Here is a 23339-nt window from a genome sequence, read left to right on the forward strand (position 1 = left end):
TGGAGATTGAATTCATGATCCTGCAGGTCATGGCTGCAAATGATGATTGTTGCCCAGAAAGGCTCATAAAATTTGTCTTAAAGAATTAACAACAATTTAAAGCAAAAGTAACCTACACTGTAATAATGAGAAACCATGAGAACCCATCTGTGAACTGTGCAGTTTGAAAGCTGGCTAGACACCTGCGACCTTGAAAAGATAAGCCAGGAGAATTGGCAGGAAGCCCAGGAAATGTTCTTATAAACAAGAGATTTGTATTTGTTTCCACACATATCCATTCAGCCAGCAGTAAATTCTCTTAAAGGTACAATGTAAGATACAAATTTATTTACAGTTCTCAGGAACCAGGAGAAGATGCAGTGTGAAGAACCCAAGATGGATAAGGAGAAGTCGCGTCGGGCTAAAGACCTCAAGCAAATAGATCCTCTCAAAGAACTGCTTGGCAGGAGGTAGGAGCCAGCCACCAAAGAAGAAGCGGCTTCAACTACCAAGCAAGAAGAGGACTCTGTCAAGGCACTGCAGGCCTCATTAGCTGGCTTAAAGGTTAGTGGAACTGAAACAGATGAATGTAAATTGCAAAGCCCCACTGGTTCTGTACCAAGCGAGATGCTAAAGATAGAGACTCAATTGGCAGTATCTGAAAGTTCAGATTTGAATCTTGATGATAGTTCAGATATTTCCAAGGTTATGAGTGCAGGAAGATCTTCAAAGGTATCTAGAGCAAGTACAGCTTCAGGTGCTTTAAGCATATCAACTAAGCATGTTAAGGCACAAGCAGCTACTGTTTGTGCACAACAAATTGGCTGGAGAAAAGATGTGCTTTGGAAGATAGGGAAGTTCAAATTAAGAATCAGCCAGAAGAACAAAATAGATTGTTGAATAGAGAAAAGACTAGAGCTTGACGAACAACGTGCTTTGAATATGGCCAAAGTGAAAGCATAACCTCAGGCTTCTGCAAGATTTGTCACTCAAAGTGACATCCTGAAGGGCTGGCACCCAGCATTCCAGTAGAGCCATGGATGACACAGCTACAAGAAACAAATATTCTTGAACTAGGAGCTATGGGTGCCACTGCTAGTGCGCAAATGACAATGACCAATCCTAGAGAAAGAGCTAGCGACATCCAATCTCTCCAGAGTGCACAATACAAGGATCTTCCTGAAAGGAGGGTATTTTGAAAAAATTCAACCATGCAGTTGATCATATTCAACAACCAGCTACAAATAAAGGATCTCCACCAATGATATCACTTATAAGTCAAGGTCCCACACCTATGGCACTAGTTCAAGATCCATTTTCTCCATTCACCTCAAGACAACCAGTCACAAGCCATGGTGGACAGGACAATATATCGCTCAAAGCAAAACAAAATTAAATTTCTGCTATGTTAGCACAGCAACAAGGTTCATATGATTTGCTTAAGAAGGAAATTCCAGGTTTTAATAGTGATTCATTACAACATCTGACGTTCATAAAATCCTTTGAACATCACATTGAAAGTAATAAAATGCTAAAGATTATTTTTATTACCTGGAACAGTATACTAGAGGACAGGTGAAGGAGTTATTCAAAAGTTGCCAATATATGAATCCAGAACAAAAGGGCAAAAGAATTATTGCATCATCATTATCGCAAGTGCCCACATAGACAAGATTCTTTATTGATCCTCTTTCTGAGAGGATGTAATGCAACGGGAAGTCATGGACATTTACCAGAGCTGAATTTGCTTGCTAATTTGTCGATTATTATAAACAAATTGCCTTATAAGCTGAAGGATTTATGGAGAACCAAAGTTGCAGAGCTTAAAATGCTTCCAAGAAGGGATGCCACTTTTGAGGATGTTGTACAACTTTTGAATGGCATGTGCATGTTAACAATGTACCAGTATTTGGAAATATTAAGGATACTTCAATAGTTCCTAAAGATGTAAAGAAGTAATTATCTCAACAGAAACCAAAGGGAAGGACCTTTGTTTCTGCTGTGTTAGATACAAACACAAGAAAAAATAAGGAAAGAAAGGAAAAGGAAGATCAGACTATTTAGGAAAGCTGTTTGTATTGCAAGGATAAGCATGCTTTAGAAAGATGTTCATGATTGGAGAAAAAAAAATCACATGACAAGAAAGTAACCTTTGTTTTGGCTGCTTGTATAAAGAACACATCAGCAAAACTTGTAATAAGCGATTTAGTTGTGATATAAGCAGCTTAAAGCATCCCACGTTACTGCATATTCAAAAAAGTCAAGTTGAGAAGGAAGACAAACAATCTGAATCCAAGACTTAAAGACACAGTCAGAGAGGATGCTTCACCTTCGGTCCAGACAAACAGTCTGACTGAGGCCAGTGACAGATCTCTCTCAATAGTTCCTGTGCAGGTTAAAGCTAAAAAGGGGAGCTTCATACTGAAGATCAATGCATTTCTTGATCCAGGAAGTACTGCATCATTTTGTACTGTTGAATTAATGAATAAAATTAATCTTCATGGAAAAAGATCACAGATCTTATTGAAGAGGATGAATGATGAAAGGAACATTGAAACTAATATAATTTCAGGTTTACAGATTGCTGGATTGAATAGCAATGAATTTTTGCAATGTTCCAAGTGTATATACTCAGAAGATGATGCCAGTGAATAAGGAGAATATTCCATATCAGAATGATATCAAACAGTGGGCTCATCTAAAAGATATTTGCTTACATAAGATTGATGCCAAGATTGAGATGTTATTTGGATTAGATGCACCAAAAGGTATTGAACCTCTAGATTCTAGATGTAATGATGGACCTTATTCTGTGAGAACATTGCATGATGGACAATTAATGGACCATTAGGAGGAAAAATTAATAATGAGCAGGAGACATTGAATGTAAATGTCAACAGAATTTCAGTTGTCAAACTTAATGATCTGTGGGAACAACAATTTAAAATTGATTTTCCTGAATGTCTCACAAATATTCAAGAACTTTCAAAGGATGTGAAGAAGCGTAAGCATGAGAAAATTTTCTTTGAATTGATATGTATCTCTTTAAAGTTTGAGCTTCTTTATATACATTTTATATCTCCATCAATATTCAGTAAATACTTTGTTATTCATCGTTATGAAAATTTTAATGCAAAGCTTTGCAAAATGTGTATATTTATCAACAAATTAAAACTACGTAAAGGAAGAGCCACAGAGTTTGTTCCCGCTTTTTGAATTTGAAATTAGGATTTATTAGAAAAAGGAAAGTGCCATCTATACTGCCCACCTGGTTAAGGGTGGCGGCCAGGGAAAAGTTGAACACATTGTTTTCCACCTGGAATGGGGTGGATTCAACCATAGCTTGCATTGCAGCCTTGGCAATGTCTGCCTTGATGTGGCTTAAGACCGCACTGGCCTTTGACTTCAGGGGAAAAGAGGTATATTTGACAAGGGGGCATGCCTTGTCTGGGGACCCACTGGGCATAGTAGAAGTAGCCTGTAGCGTGTCGAATGACACAAATACTTGTTAGCTCAAACCAAGGATTTAATCAGCAAAAGAATGGAGCATATTACAGCACGGTCGACCAGTCCAGACTGACTTAGGTCTGGCTAGCAGCAGTCCTTTATGACCTGCCAGTAGGCATGGCTAAAACTCTCAGTCAATCACAACAGCTATAAGCAAATATATATTGGTGATAGTATCCTGAACTGTCACAAAGCCTCGGCACCTTTTCATAGTTCCAAAAGAGGGCACATGTGGTTGGGATCGGGACCAATGTTTCCATCCTCTGCGATGCAGTCAAGGTTAATGAGGTGGGTTATGCGAGATACACATTTATCCTTATTGTATGCAAGGTTTTTTTTAAAAGACTTTATTTAAAATTTTTATAACATGAATACAATAAAGAATTACATTTAAAGAAAAATAGAAAAAAAAATTTAAAAAGGTATGATTACAATATTACATCAGGAAACTACACAAAATAATGCCCCCCCGTTATTTGTAACACAATAATAACACAAAAACCTCACAAAGATAAGCGTATACAGAGCCGTTGTCATACCCACACTCCTGTTCGGCTCCGAATCATGGGTCCTCTACTGGCATCACCTACGGCTCCTAGAACGCTTCCACCAGCGTTGTCTCCGCTCCATCCTCAACATTCATTGGAGCGCTTTCATCCCTAACGTCGAAGTACTCGAGATGGCAGAGGTCGACAGCATCGAGTCCACGCTGCTGAAGATCCAGCTGCGCTGGGTGGGTCACGTCTCCAGAATGGAGGACCATCGCCTTCCCAAGATCGTGTTATATGGCGAGCTCTCCACTGGCCACCATGACAGAGGTGCACCAAAGAAAAGGTACAAGGACTGCCTAAAGGAATCTCTTGGTGCCTGCCACATTGACCACCGCCAATGGGCTGATATCGCCTCAAACCGTGCATCTTGGTGCCTCACAGTTTGGCGGGTAGCAACCTCCTTTGAAGAAGACCGCAGAGCCCACCTCACTGACAAAAGGCAAAGGGGGAAAAACCCAACACCCAACCAATTTCCCCCTGCAACCGTGTCTGCCTGTCCCGCATCGGACTTGTCAACCACAAACGAGCCTCCAGCTGACGTGGACATTTACCCCCTCCATAAATTTTCGTCCGCGAAGCCAAGCCAAAGAAGATTAATAGTCTAACTTAAAATTAGTCCAACCCTCCCCCCCAAAATAAAGATTGAAGAGTTAATAAAATTGACATTATATAAGAAAAAAAAATACCCACTTACAAAAGAGATAAAACTTAACCTAAAAAAATTCTAACAACAACAAAAAAAAAATTGTCAATACTAAAATATCACACTTAAACATATATTTAAATCAAACTTAAATGCATATAATTAGCAAACGGAGTCCACTTTAAGTTATAAAAAGACATCTTATCCTGAATTGAAAAAGATATCCTTTCCATAGTCAAACAAAATTTCATTTCCAAATACCACTTATCTAAAGCTAGTATATTTCTATCTTTCCAAATAAGTGCTATACATTTCTTAGCCCCAACTAAAGCTAAATAAATAAATGAAATCTGATAATCCTCTAAACCTAAATCGATTAATGATTGCATGTTCCCTAATAAAAATATATCGGGATCTAATACAAGATAGATATTATATAAACTGTTAAGAACAGATTGAATACCTTTCCAAAACTGTTGCAATCGATCACAAAGCCAAACAGTATGCAAAAAAGTATTGGCCGTCTGATCACATCGAAAACAGGAATCCAACTTTCTAAAACCAAATTTTTTAAATTTTTCTGGCGTTAAATATAGCTGATGAATAAAATTATAATTAATCATCGCTAGTCTAGCATTAGTTAATTTCCGAATACTATTCTGACAAATTTCCATCCAAGCTTCTTCAGCTATTTTATGTCCTAAATCTTTTTCCCATTTCAACTTATCTTTATCCTAGTCTTTTTTACTATCAATTTCTTGTAAAATACAATACAAATCAGATATATATCCCTTTTTTTGGTATTGAAAGTACATATTCTTCAAAACTAGATTCAGGCAATAAAATCATATGTCGACCACATAACTGTTTTACAAAAGATCTTAATTGATAATATACAAATGTAGAATTTGCACTAATATCATATTTCCTTTGTAATTCGTCAAAGGAACAAAAACAACCCTCAGAAAAACAATCAGATAAATTTTTTATTCCCTTCTTTTCCCATTGTTTCAAAGTGGCATTGGAGACCGTAAAAGGAACAAGTTGATTATTATATAATGGCAATCTTCCAGAATATATATTTTTAAGTCCCAATTTTTTAAGTTCACTTGTCCATAAATTCAATAAATGTTTCAATATTGGCACATCATAAGTTTGTAATAAATTTTTCTTCCATCGAAACAAAAACTCATGAGGAAATTTTTCTAAAATAACCGCCATTTCTATCTTTACCCAACTAGGTGGGTCGTCCATATTCATTAATGCACTAAGAAATTTGAATTGAGCTGCTTCATAATAATGCTGAAAATTCAGTAATCTTAAACCTCCAAATTGAAAATCCCACATCAATTTTCTCATTGCTACTCTTGGAAATTTTCCCTTCCATAAGAATTCTCTAATCGCTTTATATAAATCCTTAAAAAACTTTAAAAAAAAAAGGAATTGATTGAAACAAATATTGTATTCTAGGAAAAATATTCATTTTTATGGCATTAATCCTCCCTAGTAAACCCAAAGGTAGACCCCTCCACCTAATCAAATCTAATTTAATCCTTTTTATTAAAGGAAAATAATTAATTGAATATAATTCTTGAAATTCCGTATTAACATTAATTCCTAAATATTTAATTTGTGTAGTCCACTTCAAATTTGTAATATTTTTATATACTGAATAATCACCGTTACAAATTGGTAAAATTTCACTTTTAGCCCAATTTACTTTGTAACCAGTTAATTGGCCATAAATTTCTAAACGTTCTTGAATTGCAGGTAAAGAAATATCCAGATCCACCAAATATAATAAAACATCATCAGCAAATAAATTAATCTTATATTCCTCATTCAGAACTCTCATACCTTTAACATTTTCATTTTGACGTATTAATTGTGCTAAAGGTTCAATAACTATAGCAAATAAAGCAGGTGACAACGGACATCCTTGTCTAGTAGATCTTGTCAAACTAAAAGATTCTGAAATTTGGCCATTAACACCAATTCTAGCCTTCGGGCTATTATATAAAGCCTTTATCAACCCAATAAATGAAGAACCAAAACAAAATTTCTCAAGTACTTTGAACAGAAACTTCCATTCCACTCTATCAAAAGCCTTTTCTGCATCCAATGAAACCACTATTGGATAATTCAACTGAAATTTAGATTTATTTATCAAGGTAATTAACTGTAAAATATTATCTGACGCATACCTGTTTTTTATAAATCCCGTTTGATCACCATGTATAATTTTAGGCAGATATTGAGCTAATCTATTAGCCATAATTTTAGCTACAATTTTATAATCTACATATTGTATGCAAGGTTAAGGAGTTTGGTGGTCTGGAGTAATATATTGAGAGTGGACTCATGATCTTGCAGGTCATGGCTGCAAATGGTGATGTTGTCTAGATACGGGAATGTGGTCTGCAACTTGTATTGGTCTACCATTCAGTTCATTTCCTGCTGGAAGACTGAGATGCCGTTGGTGACACCAAAGAGAACTGTTATGGGCCCAGAGGACCCCAAAATCCAGCAGCAATAGATATTCACCAAGACAAATGGTTACTAACAAAAGTTACTTTTAATTTTGTTTAAACATAAAAACAGGATCAAACTTTAACCTATTAATATAACCTTAATTAAACCTAACAACCCCTTCTAATTCTAAGAGCACAAGTATGTTCAGAAAAATTATTTGATTCACAGTCTAATCTCACTTCTCATTCCTCCAAGTCCACTGGTTGCAGGTAATTCTTATACTGTGCACAGAATTTAACATTTATGAATCTTCACCAGGTTTTGGTGCTTGAAAGGTAAATGGCTCATTAGACACAAACTGATTCCTTTTGATCAGCCACTTCAGTGTCTTGCTGAAGAAACTTACCCCATTAGGGTTTTCAAGATGATAACCTCTTTTTTTCAGGTCACCACAGAGTGCCTTTTCTGTTTCCCTTATCTCAGGCAAAACACCACACAGTCAGCCATCTCCTCTTGTATGGACCAAAAGGACTTTCAATAGGCTGAAGTCAGAACTCACAACTTGTCTTCCAAAATGGGGTTTCCACAACCCTGCCAGCTTGTCATATTCCACTCCCAGCTGTTGCTGTTGAACTGTAGAACTGAATTCTATTTCTCTCTATTTCTCTCTCAGAGAAAACCACATGACTATCTTAGAATGGTAAACTGCACTCAGACAGACTGCAGCACTGGACCCAATCTTCTGAGTCTGTTCGCCTGTTGTTTTCCAAAACAATAATCCATTACTCCACAGCATGTCAAATTAACACCTACTTGTGAAGTCTCTACAGGCATCCTTCAAAGTTTTTCCAAAGGTACTTGCAGCTTGGACTGTCTGGCTTAAGCCAAGGTCTGGCATTTTAAATGAGATCTATGTTGTGAAGTATTTGTTTGTAAACTACACTAAAAAAAACACAATTTATCTCCCCAAACATATGTATGCAAAAAATATAACATAATCTGTCACAGAGATGGTAGAGGCAGCTATCTGCCTCAAAGGCAGTATATTGGCGGTCCTCTGGGCTGGATGTGCAGGGAAAAGGGTACGTGCCCAGCTGTGTATATCTATTAATGGTATGACTGTAGTCAATGATATAGAAGTTGTATAGAAACTGATAAACATGCTGGCCAACTGTCCTGGACTGAGGTGGGAGCTGCGGCACAGTCAGCAAGGGGCATGTCCAGACAAACTAGAAGAAGTCCTCTTTCTTTGGCTTGGCTTCGCGGACGAAGATTTATGGAGGGGGTAAATGTCCACGTCAGCTGCAGGCTCGTTTGTGGTTGACAAGTCCGATGCGGGACAGGCAGACACGGTTGCAGCGGAAAATTGGTTGGTTGGGGTTGGGTGTTGGGTTTTTCCTCCTTTGCCTTTTGTCAGTGAGGTGGGCTCTGCGGTCTTCTTCAAAGGAGGTTGCTGCCCGCTGAACTGTGAGGTGCCAAGATGCACAGTTTGAGGCGATATCAGCCCACTGGCGATGGTCAATGTGGCAGGCACCAAGAGATTTCTTTAGACAGTCCTTGTACCTCTTCTTTGGTGCACCTCTGTCTCGGTGGACAGTGGAGAGCTCGCCATATAACACAATCTTGGGAAGGCAATGGTCCTCCATTCTGGAGATGTGACCTACCCAGCGCAGTTTGATCTTCAGCAGCATGGATGCAATGCTGTCGGCCTCTGCCATCTCGAGTACTTCGATGTTGGAGATGAAGTCACTCCAATGAATGTTGAGGATGGAGCGGAGACAACACTGGTGGAAGCATTCTAGGAGCCGTAGGTGATGCCGGTAGAGGACCCATGATTTGGAGCCAAACAGGAGTGTGGGTATGACAACGGCTCTGTATACGCTAATCTTTGTGAGGTTTTTCAGTTGGTTGTTTTTCCAGACTCTTTTGTGTAGTCTTCCAAAGGCGCTATTTCCCTTGATGAGTCTGTTGTCTATCTTGTTGTCGATCCTTGAATCCGATGAAATGGTGTAGCCGAGATAGGTAAACTGGTTGACTGTTTTGTGTGACCGATGGAGATGTGGGGGGGGGGGGGGGGCTGGTAGTCATGGTGGGGAACTGGCTGATGGAGGACCTTCAGTTTTCTTCAGGCTGACTTCCAGGCCAAACATTTTGGCAGTTTCCGCAAAACAGGACGTCAAGCGCTGAAGAGCTGGCTCTGAATGGGCAACTAAAGTGGCATCGTCTGCAAAGAGTAGTTCACGGACAAGTTGCTCTTGTGTCTTGGTGTGAGCTTGCAGACGCCTCAGATTGAAGTGACTGCCATCCGTGTGGTACCGGATGTAAACAGCGTCTTCATTGTTGAGATCTTTCATGGGTTGTTTTAGCATCATGCTGAAGATGATTGAAAGAGTGTTGGTGCGAGAACGCAGCCTTGCTTCACGCCATTGTTAATGGAGAAGGGTTCAGAGAGCTCATTGCTGTATCTGACCCGACCTTGTCCTAACACTGCCAAAAAGATGCAGTGGATCGCCACAGAAACCTGTTCCTTTCTCGGACCCGCCTCCAGGCCAATCATCACACGTGGCAATGAAAACTGTCAATCATGCTCCCTCGCACCTGCGCACTGGGCGCCCTGAGGGGGAGGGTGACCGCGCTTCTTTTGCAGTTAAAACAGAAACGCTGAAGGATCCAGCAGGTCCCGCAGGGTCCTCAGGAGATAAAGATCTATCCCCGACGGGGCGGGCCTAAGCCCTTCAGGATGTGAGGAAAAAGTCACCGCGAGGAGTACTCATCCCCCATTCTTCCAGCCCCATTGGCTATAGCCGGATAAGAACGAAAATATGATGCCAGAGCCTCCACACTCTCCCCCGCTCACTTTAACATCCTGGAGTAGATTTCCTCCAGTGCACAGGAGCTGAACTCACTGTCACCCTCTCTCCTCCAATGTTTATCCGATCCAATAACTCACCCCGTCCTCTTCGTGAAGGCACCGGCTTCACCCCCTGCGCCGTGAAGACACCCAGTGGGGACAACGTCGCCCTCACGCCCCGCTTTCACACAGAAATGGGCCTCACAGGTCAACGCTCTCCCTCCGTCTCCTGCTGGCCGTTTACAATTTTTATATTTTGTGTATATTATATTTGCTTTTCATTTGCGTTAAAACATCCGCCTGCCTGAGTTTTCCAATTAAATTAAATAATCTCCCACACACTATCCACAATTCCGTGCTTTCTATGTTAAACGGCAGCAGGAACTGCACTGGTTCGACTCCGATTGCCGTCCGCAGTGACCCGGACAAAGAGAGCGACTTCTGATTGGTGGAGCGAGGCGCTGGGATTTGTTCGCTCGGGTATCCAACCAGAATGAGTTACCGCAAAATACATCACCAATAACTATTCTTTCCGTCTCCGATCCCTCATTAGCATGGGGCGACGGGCTGCCTATTTAACCTGCGCTCTCAGATATTGTGGTTACTTCAGTGTTTGAAGGTGATCGAGAAAATGCCTGAACAGCAGAAACCAGCTTCCAAGAAGGGCGCAAAGAAAGCCTTGGCCAAACCAGCAGGCAAGGCCGGCAAGAAGCGCAGGAGGGTGAGGAAGGAGAGTTACTCCATCTACATCTACAAGGTGATGAAGCAGGTTCATCCCGACACCGGGATCTCCTCCAAGGCCATGAGCATCATGAACTCGTTCGTTAACGATATTTTCGAGCGCATCGCGGGCGAGGCTTCCCGCCTGGCCCATTACAACAAGAGGTCAACCATCAGTTCCCGGGAGATCCAGACCGCCGTGCGCCTGCTGCTACCCGGGGAGTTGGCCAAACACGCCGTGTCGGAAGGGACAAAGGCGGTGACCAAGTACACCAGCTCCAAGTAAAGCTTCACAGGGAACTGACCAGACAGACAGACAGAAAACCCAACGGCTCTTTTAAGAGCCACTCACAGTCTCACTGAAAGTGTTGTACCACAGTTTCCATAATAATTTCCGAGCGATTGATTATCCTGAAATTTCCGCTTCACGCGTTTATTCTCAGTTTGTGTTGATCCAAGTTTGCGGTTTCGATGCTGCATGTTCCTGGTGTCGCTGTTGAATTCCTGCCCCCTAAAGGGCCATGGAAACGTTTTATTCTCATCTGTTTTTAACGGTCATTAAATATGTTGACAATTAGGAGCGATTAATGTGGGCAAAATACAAGCGTTTTCACTGTTCAATTGCTACTGTGGGTGCGTTCTATGATCTGAACCCCCGCATGATGCTACTGCCCCCAACGCCATCACCACCCCAGATCAGTCAATTCACGGTGTTTTCCCGGAGGAACATTTACTGCTGAGAATCGTTTCCTTTCCCACATCTGTTACTTCTTGAAATAAATCGGGTAACTGTTCACAGCGATTCTCGGGATATGAATACACACGATGTAAATGTGTCGTGATTGAGTGATCACTGATGAGCAGAAATCACACCAACAATCAGATTCACAACAACGTTTTCAGACTCTGCACAGATGAAATTTTACGGCCTTTTCACATTTCGGCGATTGGAGAAACGGGCCGTTATTCTCCGCGTTCAACGAGCAGCCGCCTGTTCATTGGTTGCTCTCGGAATGGGGACCTCGCTCAGCCAATGACAATGAGCATTGAAGGTCCAATCATCAGGCTCCCTTTCCATTCCTCCAAAAGGTACAAAAAGGGCGACTGCGACCTTAGGTTTTTATTAACATTCAAGGAGTTGGTGGAACTGTAGAGATGAGTGGACGAGGGAAATCTGGCGGTAAAGCTCGGTCCAAGGCCAAGTCTCGCTCGTCCCGGGCCGGACTGCAATTCCCTGTGGGCCGTGTTCACAGGCTCCTGAGGAAGGGTAATTATGCTGAGCGGGTAGGCGCCGGAGCCCCGGTCTATCTGGCTGCTGTGCTCGAGTACCTGACGGCTGAAATCCTCGAGCTGGCCGGTAATGCGGCCCGGGATAACAAGAAGACCCGTATCATCCCCAGACACCTGCAGCTGGCCGTCCGCAACGACGAGGAGCTCAACAAGCTGCTGGGAGGGGTGACCATCGCTCAGGGCGGAGTGCTGCCCAATATCCAGGCCGTGCTGTTGCCCAAGAAAACCGGCGGAGCTAATAAGTGAAGCGGCACGAAGTGAACCTATTGACCCAAAGGCTCTTTTCAGAGCCACTCACAGTGTCTGGAAGGGCTGACCAGGCTGGGGAGAGCGGGGGTAACGAGTTATACGTAAAATTCTTCATATATTTGGGCAAGTTTCTTGGCCGAATTGAACAGAGAATGGTCGGGACCGAAACAGAATTAAGGTTTAAGCATTTTGACGTTAACTTGGCTGAACTACATTCTCCAGGTCAATTAAACCAGCAACAGGATAAATCCATACGAAAAACAAGTGGCTGGAAATGGGGACGGGTGTGCAGGATGTTGTCTGATTCAGGAACCACCCGACGGGAGGGACTGAGTAGCGGATTCCATGGCATTTTATCAATGGCAATCGGTGTTGATCTTGTTCGTAGGGCACGACCGAGGAAATTATAATACACCCTGACCAAGCTCACAATGTTGGGAGGAACGAGAATCATTGGGGCTTCTAAATGAATGCCCCAATCCGGCCAGGAGCGTAAATTGTGCTGAAGAGCCGTGACAATTGCACAGCTGTAACAGAAGCCTAGCAGACCCAGGAACAAATTCGGTCTACAACGGCACAACCCTTTGAACTGTCAAAATCATGGCTCTGAAAAGAGCCTTTTTGGTACTAGGTGCCGAGGCCGGGCTCAGGCGCGCTCCCCGCGGATGCGGCGGGCCAGCTGGATGTCTTTGGGCATGATGGTGACGCGCTTGGCGTGGATGGCGCACAGGTTGGTGTCCTCGAAGAGCCCCACCAGGTAAGCCTCGCTCGCCTCCTGCAGGGCCATGACGGCCGAGCTCTGGAAGCGCAGGTCCGTCTTGAAATCCTGAGCGATCTCCCGCACCAGGCGCTGGAAGGGCAGTTTGCGGATCAACAGCTCAGTGGATTTCTGGTAGCGCCGAATCTCTCTCAGAGCCACGGTGCCAGGTCGATAGCGATGAGGCTTCTTCACTCCGCCCGTGGCCGGAGCGCTCTTGCGCGCCGCTTTGGTGGCCAGCTGTTTGCGAGGAGCTTTCCCTCCGGTAGATTTGCGCGCTGTCTGTTTGGTCCGGGCCATTCCGTTTCAACAATACAATCAGAGACAGGAGGATTTGAATGATGAAACCGGCTCAGGCTCCCACTTATAAACAGTTGGTGAAGATCCGCCCCATCGCTCTGAATGGCTGGAGCAGAGATGGCAATCATCGTGTTCCAGGGCTGTGATTGGCTCCATCATCATATGACTAAGGAGCCGTTTCAGATCTGCAGCGCAAATGGTACATTGACCCTGATAGAGTTTGTGACTGAGAACCTGAGAGAGAGAGAAAAACACTGGCTGCAGTGCGATTGGCTGTAGTTTATTTTCAAATCACCCGCCAATTTTGGAGAATGGTTTGATGGAAACCGGTTCTCCCTGATTCTAACTCAGATCATTTTAAATATCGGTGAATTTTCTCATTCAACCAGTGTGTCTGAAAATGGGCTGCGGATGGACTGAACCGCTGCTGAAGCGGATGGAATTCAGCTCTGGCGGAAGCTGGAGAAAAGAGACTGTTCCCGGGAGGGAGATTCCAGACCGTTTTAATGACACCGCATTATCAAGAGTTGTGAGGGTCAGAGAGGGAAACCGGCTGTAGATCACCCTTCATTCTTTAAATCCACCATGAATGTCGACATTATCTCCTCTTTCCTCGTCAGCTAACTCCTGATTATTGTAGATGGATTCGAAATGCACAAATGAAGAGTTTCTAAAGCACAATTAATTACATTTTATTTTAAAATCTTTATTGGATATAATTAAAACATTAATACACATACATGGGCTGAAATATAAGTAGATAGTTTGTACTTTTCAAATAATACCTTCATTTATGTATAAATTGTTTGTACCCTTGTCAAACCCATTTTATAAAAGTACAACAGAACAAAAAGGAAAAAAAATCAATAAATTGAACGCCTTCCTCTCATCAAGGCAGTTGGTTCAGCCTAAACTTCCCGATTTTCCATGGATTTCTGAAACGAATGTTCCTGATTTATTTTCATTTCAAATTTTATCTATTACTTAAATTTGGACGAGAAAAAGTTCAAAAAAGAAAATTGCCCCTGAACTAGTTTACAAATCAATATTTTAATTCCCAGTGCTGGTTACTTACTCCCTGTGAGGCGGTGGGCGGCTCTTAGAAGAGCATTTGTTTTGTTGTGTGGAGAAAGGACGGAGTTCTTCAGCCGCCGAAGCCAAAGAGAGTGCGGCCCTGGCGTTTCAGAGCGTACACCACATCCATGGCGGTGACCGTTTTGCGCTTGGCGTGCTCGGTGTAGGTGACGGCATCCCTGATCACATTCTCCAGGAAAACCTTCAGCACCCCGCGGGTCTCCTCGTAGATCAGCCCCGAGATGCGCTTGACTCTGCCACGCCGAGCCAGGCGGCGGATGGCGGGTTTGGTGATGCCCTGGATGTTATCACAAAGAACTTTATGGTGCCGCTAGGCTCCGCCTTTGCCCAGACCTTTACCTCCTTTTCCTCTGCCAGACATGGTCCCACTCACTGAAGTTGCTGATCAATGACAGCCCCACTGCTGCCGACCCCTTTTATACACAGCGCCCCGACCTGGCTGAGGACGCGCAGTGAAGGGGAGGGGAGGAGACAGAGTCAGAGTGACAGACAGAGCAGAGAGCGGCCTCTCATCTTCCGCCCCGGCCCCGGAAATCGCTAATTTCCAAACGTTATTAGCAGAACAGAAACAGCGACCGCGAACAACACACACGGGGTTACATTTTTTCCGATTTTCTGAAATACGAAATCTTTAAATAAGCACCGTGATATTCCCGCTGAAGCTCTGCCCCTTCGTTAACATAGGAAGGAGTCAAGGGTACATTAGAATTAGGAGCAGGATACTGCTCGGCTTTCAATAAGAGACTTGATCTGGACTTGGACTCGGCACCATTTCCCGTAACACTTAATCCTCTCTTCAGCAATCTCTGACTCTTGGAAGCATTTAATGAGGTAGCTTCACTGGGCAGAGAATTCTGCGGATTCACTTCCCTCAGGGAGAAGGCATTTCCTCATCTCCATCTCAAATCTACTCCCTGGATCGTCACTACGTGCCTGCCAGATCCCATCTCCTTCCATTTCACCCCTGGAGCCTGTCTCCTGTCCCCACACCTCCCCTTCACGGTGAACAATCACCTTAACCCGGTTGATATGGGAAACCTCCCTGATTTGGATGCAGACACTTAGGTCCCCACCTCACTCTCTCCCCCAGAATCTGCCTGAAGGAATTGTTGATGAACAGAGACAGGGGCCGATCACATCCCCAGACCGACTGAGGCCGGTCCCAGACACCCCGTTCTTGGAGTTTTGTTTGGACACTGGTGCAGATAATGTGGTGGAGTTACCGGGGCTTGACGTGAATGATTCCCCACTGGAATGTGAACGCGGTGTTGGGACAGGAGTGATGTGACTGGGGAGCAGCTCTTCACTGAGGGATGTGGGTGGCTCTGAGAAGAGCCGTTGGGGTCAGGACTTTACACATTGAGCTTTTTATTTCACTTCTTGGCCGCTGCCTTGGGTTTAGATTTTGGCCGGGCTCTGGATTTTGCAACTTTTTTGGTTGCCTTCACCTTGGTGACTTTGGCCTTTGGTGGGCTCTTGAGCTTCTTCGTGGTCGCCTTCTTGGCCACTGGCTTCTTGGCCGCCGTCTTTTTAGCCGCTGGCTTCTTGGCGCCGTGTTTCTTGCTGGGAGATTTCTTGGCCGCGGGTTTCTTGGAGGAAGATTTCTTGGTGACTGGTCTTTTGGCCGAAGATTTCTTTGCCACCGACTTCCTGGACTTCGACGCCGTGGCCGCTGGTTTCTTCGCTTTCTTTGCCAATGTCACTGTCCTTTCTTTCTTCCCGGCCTTGAAGTGACCCGACAAGCCCGAGCCTTTGCATTGAACCAGGAGGCCGCTGTCCAATTTCCTCTTAATGCTCGTCTTGATGTGCGAGGCGGACTTGCGCACATCGACGCCGCCTGCGGACAGAGCCTTCTTTATGGCGAAGTAGGACATCCCCCCGCGCTCACGGCAATCCGCCACAATCTGGTCGATCTGATCGCCCAGCTTAGGACCGGCTGGTTTGGGCCGGGCAGCCGCCTTCTTCTTCTTGGGAGCCTTGGTCTGGGCGCCAGGAGTGACAGGAGGAGCCGCTGCGGTCTCGGTCATGTCGGCGACTCTGTACCAATTTTTTCCGAGCTTTCGACCTGAGTGAGAAATGAAGCGGGAGGCGGCGGCACAGAGCAACTTAAAGGCAGCGAGCGGACGGGGCGGAGACATCCTGCTGTCAGCTCCCGCCACCACCGCCTCTCTGTGTTTCTGTCCCCTCCAAAATTCTCCCATTCCTATTAACATCGGAAACCCCGGAGTCCCGGACTCACCCCCGACTGTCTCCGAGCACCGAATGTTTGTTGTAAAGGGATTTTGATCCGAATTCAATGAGACACTTCCCGTTTAAACCCGTTTCATTGCAGCACCGACCGCGTTCTCTCCCCCAATCACTGACATGTTTCCTGCTTTCCGACAGAAATATTAAAACCAACCAAAACTTTGTCGTTCATTCCCACTTCAGCACTGAGCTGGGGGTCGGCGCTATCCCGTGACAGGGAAATCTTGTCATCTTTCACAGGATGGGCCGGCAAATCCGGCACTAAGGTCGGATCCACAAACACAGTGACTCCAGTCAAAGACACCGCCCCTTGAACACAGTCTCTCTGACACAATGTTCCCCTTCGCACCTTCACAGCACAAATAGTAGACGGGAGCACAGTTCCCAGCATCGGTTTATCGTCTAGAGTGCGGATTCTCGGGAGTTCCTTGTGATTTATATTTTATTTAAAGTTAACACATATATAATAATTAATTAAAATAATCTATCACATTATTTAAAACTTAATTACATACATGTTAATTTATATAAAAGATAAGATTAAAAAATCTACAAAGAGAAAAAAACATCTGAATCCTGACTAATCCCTCCCCACTACCCCTACTAAAACAGCATCTAAATTATTAAAATATAAAATAAACATTATTACATATTTAATTGGATTGCTTCAGAAGATGATCAAAGTTAAAACAAATTTTTTTCCCTAAAAACACATTATTTATTTTTGAGGGTAGACTTCTCTGGTCTGGAGAATTCAAAGGACTTATTTATAATTTCAAACCTAATGTTCGAGCATATGGACTCCAAATCTGTAAAAATATAGAATATGTACCCATCAAATTATATGTATTTTTTTCTAATGTAATGTCGGGGACTCTGTACCAATTTTTTCCAAGCTCTGTTTGCCATCTTCCTAATGTCAATCAAACAGCTGATTTCAAAGCAAGAGCAATACATCTGGAAAATGTTGCATTTTGGGTATTTTCAAGATGGATGCCTCCACATGAGGTCTGGCATGTGTATGTTTGGCTTAGTTAATAAATCTAGTTGTTTGAAAAAGAACCCGTTTATTTATTGTAATAAAATAAACATCACATGGTACCAAGAGTGGACAAAACAGCCAAGAGTGGAAGAAACAGCCAAGTTCTGCTGTGCACAGGAGTGAAAGAAAAAAATAAGAAACACACAGAATGCATAGTAAGTCGATATCACCAGTGAAAATAGGGAGAGTTGAAAAACTCCTAATCCTTTAAAATGCATTGGAAATGATGACCATGACAGAAAGCTGTTTAATAAAGCTTTATGTTGTACCTGCAATCAATTAGAATTGATAGCAAACTCAGAATACAGAAGATTGCACTGATACTTACCATGGTGGGACCTCAAGTACTAGAGGTTTTCAAAACATTTATTTTTGCCGACAAAGACAATCACAGCAAATTCGAGACTGTTCACCAAAGAAAAATGAAACCTTAAAGATGTATGTGTTTCATTATGCATGCAGATGGAGGGAGAGAGTTTTGATACATTTTTAACAGACTAAAAGCAAGAACATGCAGTTGTGGATCGCTGCAAGATTCAATGATCCATGCTCGGAATTAATGATAAGAAAATGAGAGAGAGGTTCCTGCAAGACTCAAAACTTACCTTAGCTAGAGCTACGAAGATATGCCACACCAGTGAAATAGCTCTACAGCACAAGAAAAAAATTGGTGTTAGTGTAAAAGCCAATGAAAATAAAGGCATAGTCTTAGCCACAGTGTCTGGGCACATACGCACACAAAATGAAATTCAGGAACCAGTGAAAAGATGGAGAAGCGACATTCAATTGTAAACAATATGGCAGTAAACGTGCACCAAAGCAATGCCCATTTTATGGAAAAAGTGTAGCAAGTGCAAAGGGCAGAATCAGTATGCCAAGTAATGTTTTTCCAAAGGGAAATGGAACAGAAGTAGAAGAGTTCACCCTATACAATACACTGTAGCAAAGAAGTCACTGTACAAACTATAAAAGAAACAGCTCCCAGTGATACACTTTTCATGGGCATGGTGGTGCAGGAAATGAACAGTGTCGAGCAGGATAAATGGACTGTGTCATTGCATACAAGTGGAACAAATATTCCTTTCTATTTAGACACAGGGCAATTTGATCTGTGAGCGCGACATCAGGGGAATGAAGATAAACTAATACATCCATGTATATCCTGTACTGCTCAAAACATGCAATAGACAGAGCATCGAAACGATAGGTGCATGTAAACTCAAGGCGAAAGTTAAAGATGAAGAGCATCACCTCGGGTTTACAGTAGTCCCAGATGGACATTATTCATTGCTGGGTGACAAAGCATGTGAAAACTTTAACCTAGTCAAGAGGGTGTATCACATTAATAGTGACCATGTACTGAACAGCAAAGAGGAAATACCGGATCAATTTCCCAACATCTTCAAGGGCTTTGGAATTCTACCATTCACCTATAACATACAGTTAAAAGAGGATGCACAGTAGTACATGCCTCGAGGTGGGTTCCAGCACCCTAAAAGAAAAGTTCAAGCAGGAACTCAACCGAATGATGACACTAGGGCTCATGCCCAAACCCACAGAATGGGTGAATTCAATGATGTGTGTCAAAAAGACCAGTGACCTACACGTATGCATGGCCCGTAACGTGGTTCAGCTTTTACTTCCTGTAGATGCTGCGTGACCTGCTGAGATTCTCCAGCCCTTTGGTGAACTGCCCTCGATCCCAACATCTGCAGGTTTTCTTGTTTAACTCAAGGGGGACATTGCTTTGCATTTTCCTGAATGTTTTGTGAACGTTTCCTATGGTTGTTAAATTAATTGCGATCACTTTGTTTGACTTTAACTCCTCCTGGATCTAAACCAATTTTGGAATCACCACGTTCATGCAAACTCAGCAAGATATGGACAGAATGTTTGAAAGAGAAAAGAAAGCAGAGACTTGGACCTTTATGGACCATGAGAAATGTGTCAACAGAAGTGGGTTCCGTCTAAATGTGTGAGGAACTTAGGAAGTTTCTCAATGTCCATTCACCTGCTGCCTATGTGGGAAGGGATTCTCTCAGCAGGTCAGGAAATTAAAGACAATCTATGTTTCGGATTTGGGCCCTTTCTCAGGAATGTGGAAAAAAAGCCAGTTGCCCGATTAAACAAAGGGAGGGGCAGCAGCACAGGTGAACTGGTAAAAGGTCATAGGTGGATACAGGTGAGAGGGGAGAAGAGAAGTGACAGGGAGAGGACAGAGGGTTTCTCTCTGACAGGAGTTACTGGGCTGGCTGGTACGGATGGACTCTGTCTGACTTGCACCTTGGCAGACATCAAATAAAAATGGATGCGACAGGAACATTCAGGCCTCATTCTTGACTCCTCAGCACCTTCTGGTTCACATTATTTCCACACCCAACCACATGTAGCAGCCTGAATATCCTTTAAAATACTTCAACAAGTGCCTGTGCTACTGTAATACTATAATTTTGTTGACGGTTGACCTGAAGTTGCATCCAAAACAAATACACACATAGCTTTTAATCAGGGCCAGATTAAGGAATTGCGGGGCCTGTAGCAGATATTTTAAAGAGGCCCTAAATTGTGCTGGCTGGTGCATGCATGTTGCAAAATTGCCAGCTAGAGCATGTGCAATGTGGGGGGAAGTGTGACTGTGCTGTGAGGGGGCACTTCTTCACACAGTGCTGGGAGTGTGGGTCGAGGTGCCAGCTGAAATGGTGAATGCAGGCTCCATTTTAACTTTGAGAAGAATTTGAACAAGTACATGGATGGAAGAGGTATGGAAGGAAATGGACTGGGTACAGGTCAGTGGGACTAGGCAGAAAAATAGTTTGGCACAGACAAAAAGGGCCAAAGGGCCTGTTTCTGTACAGTAATCTTCTATGATTCTAAAAGGGGTTAATGGAGATTGGAAGTCGAGGTTCATGCCATCTGGTTGGAGACTGGGGAGAATGGATATAAGGTGTCCCTCCAGTTTGCAGTGGTGTTGACGATTGAAGTCCAAATTGTTGTTCTGATGGGGGTTTTCCCCTGCAGCTCCAGCTCTCCATGCATTTGTATAATCCCCAGTCAGCCTGCTGCATCTGTTCATTGGATTTTTCATCTAAACTGCATCAGATCTCCTGGGTCACTTCCTCTTTGTACTTGCTGGGATGGCCTGTATGGACGGATCCTGTCTGACCTGTACCTTGATGGACATTTAATAAAAATGGCTCTGATGGGAAGATTCTGCCCTCTTTCTTAACTTCTGAAGCACCTTCTGGACGACATTATCATCATGTACCTGTTGGAAACTCATTGATCAGTGCCTTTGCTAATGTAATGCTATTTATTTGATGACCTATAGATGGCCCCCCTGTGATTTTTGCCCCGTTATTATGTCTAATCTCTACCCAGATCAATTCAACATTCTGCTCAATGGACACTAAATCATCTCTCACTATCACCCTGTTCTCATCCTGAATCAAGAGTGCTACCCCACCTCCCATAACTTCCTGCCTATCCTTTCAAATAATAATAATAATAATAATAATAATAATAATAACAATTACAGCACGGAAACAGGCCATTAGGCCCTTCTAGTCCGCACCGAACCAAACACCCCTTTCTAATCCCACCTCCCTGCACAATGCCCATAACCCTCCATCTTCCTCTCATCCATATACCTGTCCAACCTTTTCTTAAATAATACAACTGACTCCGCCGCCACTATTTCTCCCGGAAGATCATTCCACACAGCTACCACTCTCTGAGTAAAGAAGTTCCCCCTCATGTTACCTCTAAACCTCTGCCCCTTAATTCTTAACTCATGTCCTCTTGTTTTAATCTTTCCTCCTCTTAACGGAAATAGTCTATCCACATCCACTCTGTCTATCCCTTTCATAATCTTAAATACTTCTATCAAATCCCCTCTCAACCTTCTACGCTCCAAGGAATAAAGACCCAATCTGTCCAATCTCTCCCCATACTCCAGATGCTTAAACCCAGGCAACATTCTGGTAAACCTTCTCTGCACTCTCTCCACTCTGTTTATATCCTTCCTATAATTAGGCGACCAGAACTGCACACAGAACTCCAAATTAGGCCGCACCAACGTCTTATACAATCTCAACATCACCTCCCAACTCCTATATTCCATGCAATGATTGATAAAGGCCAGCATACTAAAAGCCTTCTTCACCACCCTATTCACGTGAGTTTCTACCTTCAGGGAACGATGTACCGTCACTCCTAAATCTTTCTGCTCTTCTGTATTCCTCAATGCTCTCCCATTTACCACATATGTCCTATTCTGATTCTTCTTACCAAAATGAAGCACCTCACACTTATCAGCATTAAATTCCATCTGCCATTTTTCAGCCCACTTTTCTAAGCAGCCCAAATCCCTCTGCAATCCTAGAAAACCTTCTTCATTATCCACTATTCCACCTATCTTAGTATCGTCTGCATATTTACTAATCCAATTCACCACCCCATCATCTAGATCATTAATGTATATAACGAACAACAATGGGCCCAATTACCTAAGATCCCAGGATATTTAATTCCCAATTATCTTCAACATGCAACCATATGTATGTAATAGCTATAAACTCACACCCCTTTGGACTGATTACTAGTATTAACCTTTTCTGCAATGCTCTTGCCATTCAGATAAATTATGGTCACACTTGTGACTGTTTTTAATGTGAATTTTTGTCTATTGGATTGATTTTTTTCTGTCTCCACTTTGATTTTCCCCTTTTCTACCTTTTGCTTCTGTCTCTATTTTACTTCCTTCTGTCATCCTGTAGATAATATCATTCACCTGCCATAGTCATCTCACCCTCCACAACACCACTGGCAAAAAAAATCTCCCAGGACATTGATCGCAGTCTTTTCCAAGTGTAGAACATCCAGACATTGTGATGGCATGGTCGGACACATGGGGGATGAAACATGGAGGTGAATGCAGAGAGGTACAGTCTGAAGAGCCCTGAGAGGGGTTGATGGAATGTATCTGTGCTTGTAATGATAGATGGCTACCACCAGCAGGAGTTAGTCAGAGTGTGCAACATCTGGAGAATATTGCATTTTAGGAATACAGTTGCATCTTGGGTATTTTCAAGATGGATGCTTCCACATGAGATCTGACAAGTGTATGTTTGGCTTAGTTAATAAATCTAGTTGTTTTAAAAAGAACCCAAGTTTCTTTATTGTAATAAAATAAACATCACATGGTACCAAGCGTGGACAAAAATAATAAGAGTGGAAGAAACAGCCAAGTATTGCTTTGCATAGGAGTGAAAGAAAACAAAAGAAACACACAGTGTGCATAGTAACAGTCAATATCTCCAGTGAAAATATGGAGAATTGAAAGATCCTAATCCTGTGAAATGAGTTGGAAATGGTGACCATGATAGGAAGATGTTTAAATAAAGCTTTATCATGTACCTGCAAGCAATTGGAATCGATAGCAAACTCAGAATTTGGAAGATTGCATTGGCTTCTTAACGTGGCGGGACCTCAAGTACTAGAGGTTTTCAAACCATTTATTTTTGCCGACACAGACAATCATAGCAAATTCAAGACTGTTCACCAAAGAAAAATTAAACCTTCAAGATGTATGTGTTTCACTTATGCACGCAGATGCAGGGAGAGAGTTTTGATACTTT

General features: G+C 42.9%; 4 protein-coding genes and 1 pseudogene across 4 annotated transcripts in view; 2 read left to right on the top strand and 3 right to left on the bottom strand.

The window, feature by feature from the left end:
* Positions 1 to 17669, top strand: part of LOC138764736 (histone H2AX-like) — a 51215-nt gene extending 33546 nt beyond the window's left edge. The window contains exons 2-3 of the mRNA XM_069940987.1: positions 1548 to 1573; positions 11877 to 17669. Of these exons, the coding sequence (XP_069797088.1) occupies positions 1548 to 1573; positions 11877 to 12259 (409 nt within the window). The 3' untranslated portion in view covers positions 12260 to 17669. The remainder of the gene's footprint in view (positions 1 to 1547; positions 1574 to 11876) is intronic.
* Positions 10550 to 11855, top strand: LOC138764725 (histone H2B 1/2-like). Its single transcript, XM_069940979.1, has one exon. The coding sequence runs from the start codon at positions 10635 to 10637 to the stop codon at positions 11007 to 11009; it is 375 nt and encodes a 124-aa protein (XP_069797080.1). The 5' UTR covers positions 10550 to 10634; the 3' UTR covers positions 11010 to 11855.
* On the bottom strand, positions 12874 to 13340 carry LOC138764720 (histone H3). The gene has a single exon (XM_069940974.1). The coding sequence runs from the start codon at positions 13317 to 13319 to the stop codon at positions 12909 to 12911; it is 411 nt and encodes a 136-aa protein (XP_069797075.1). The 5' UTR covers positions 13320 to 13340; the 3' UTR covers positions 12874 to 12908.
* Positions 14000 to 14783, bottom strand: LOC138764733 (histone H4-like; annotated as a pseudogene).
* Positions 15063 to 16681, bottom strand: LOC138764710 (histone H1-like). Its single transcript, XM_069940963.1, has one exon. The coding sequence runs from the start codon at positions 16625 to 16627 to the stop codon at positions 15788 to 15790; it is 840 nt and encodes a 279-aa protein (XP_069797064.1). The 5' UTR covers positions 16628 to 16681; the 3' UTR covers positions 15063 to 15787.
* Positions 17670 to 23339: the final 5670 nt, after the last annotated feature.

The sequence above is a fragment of the Narcine bancroftii genome, chromosome 5 (assembly GCF_036971445.1).
Source record: "Narcine bancroftii isolate sNarBan1 chromosome 5, sNarBan1.hap1, whole genome shotgun sequence".
NCBI lineage: Eukaryota > Metazoa > Chordata > Chondrichthyes > Torpediniformes > Narcinidae > Narcine > Narcine bancroftii.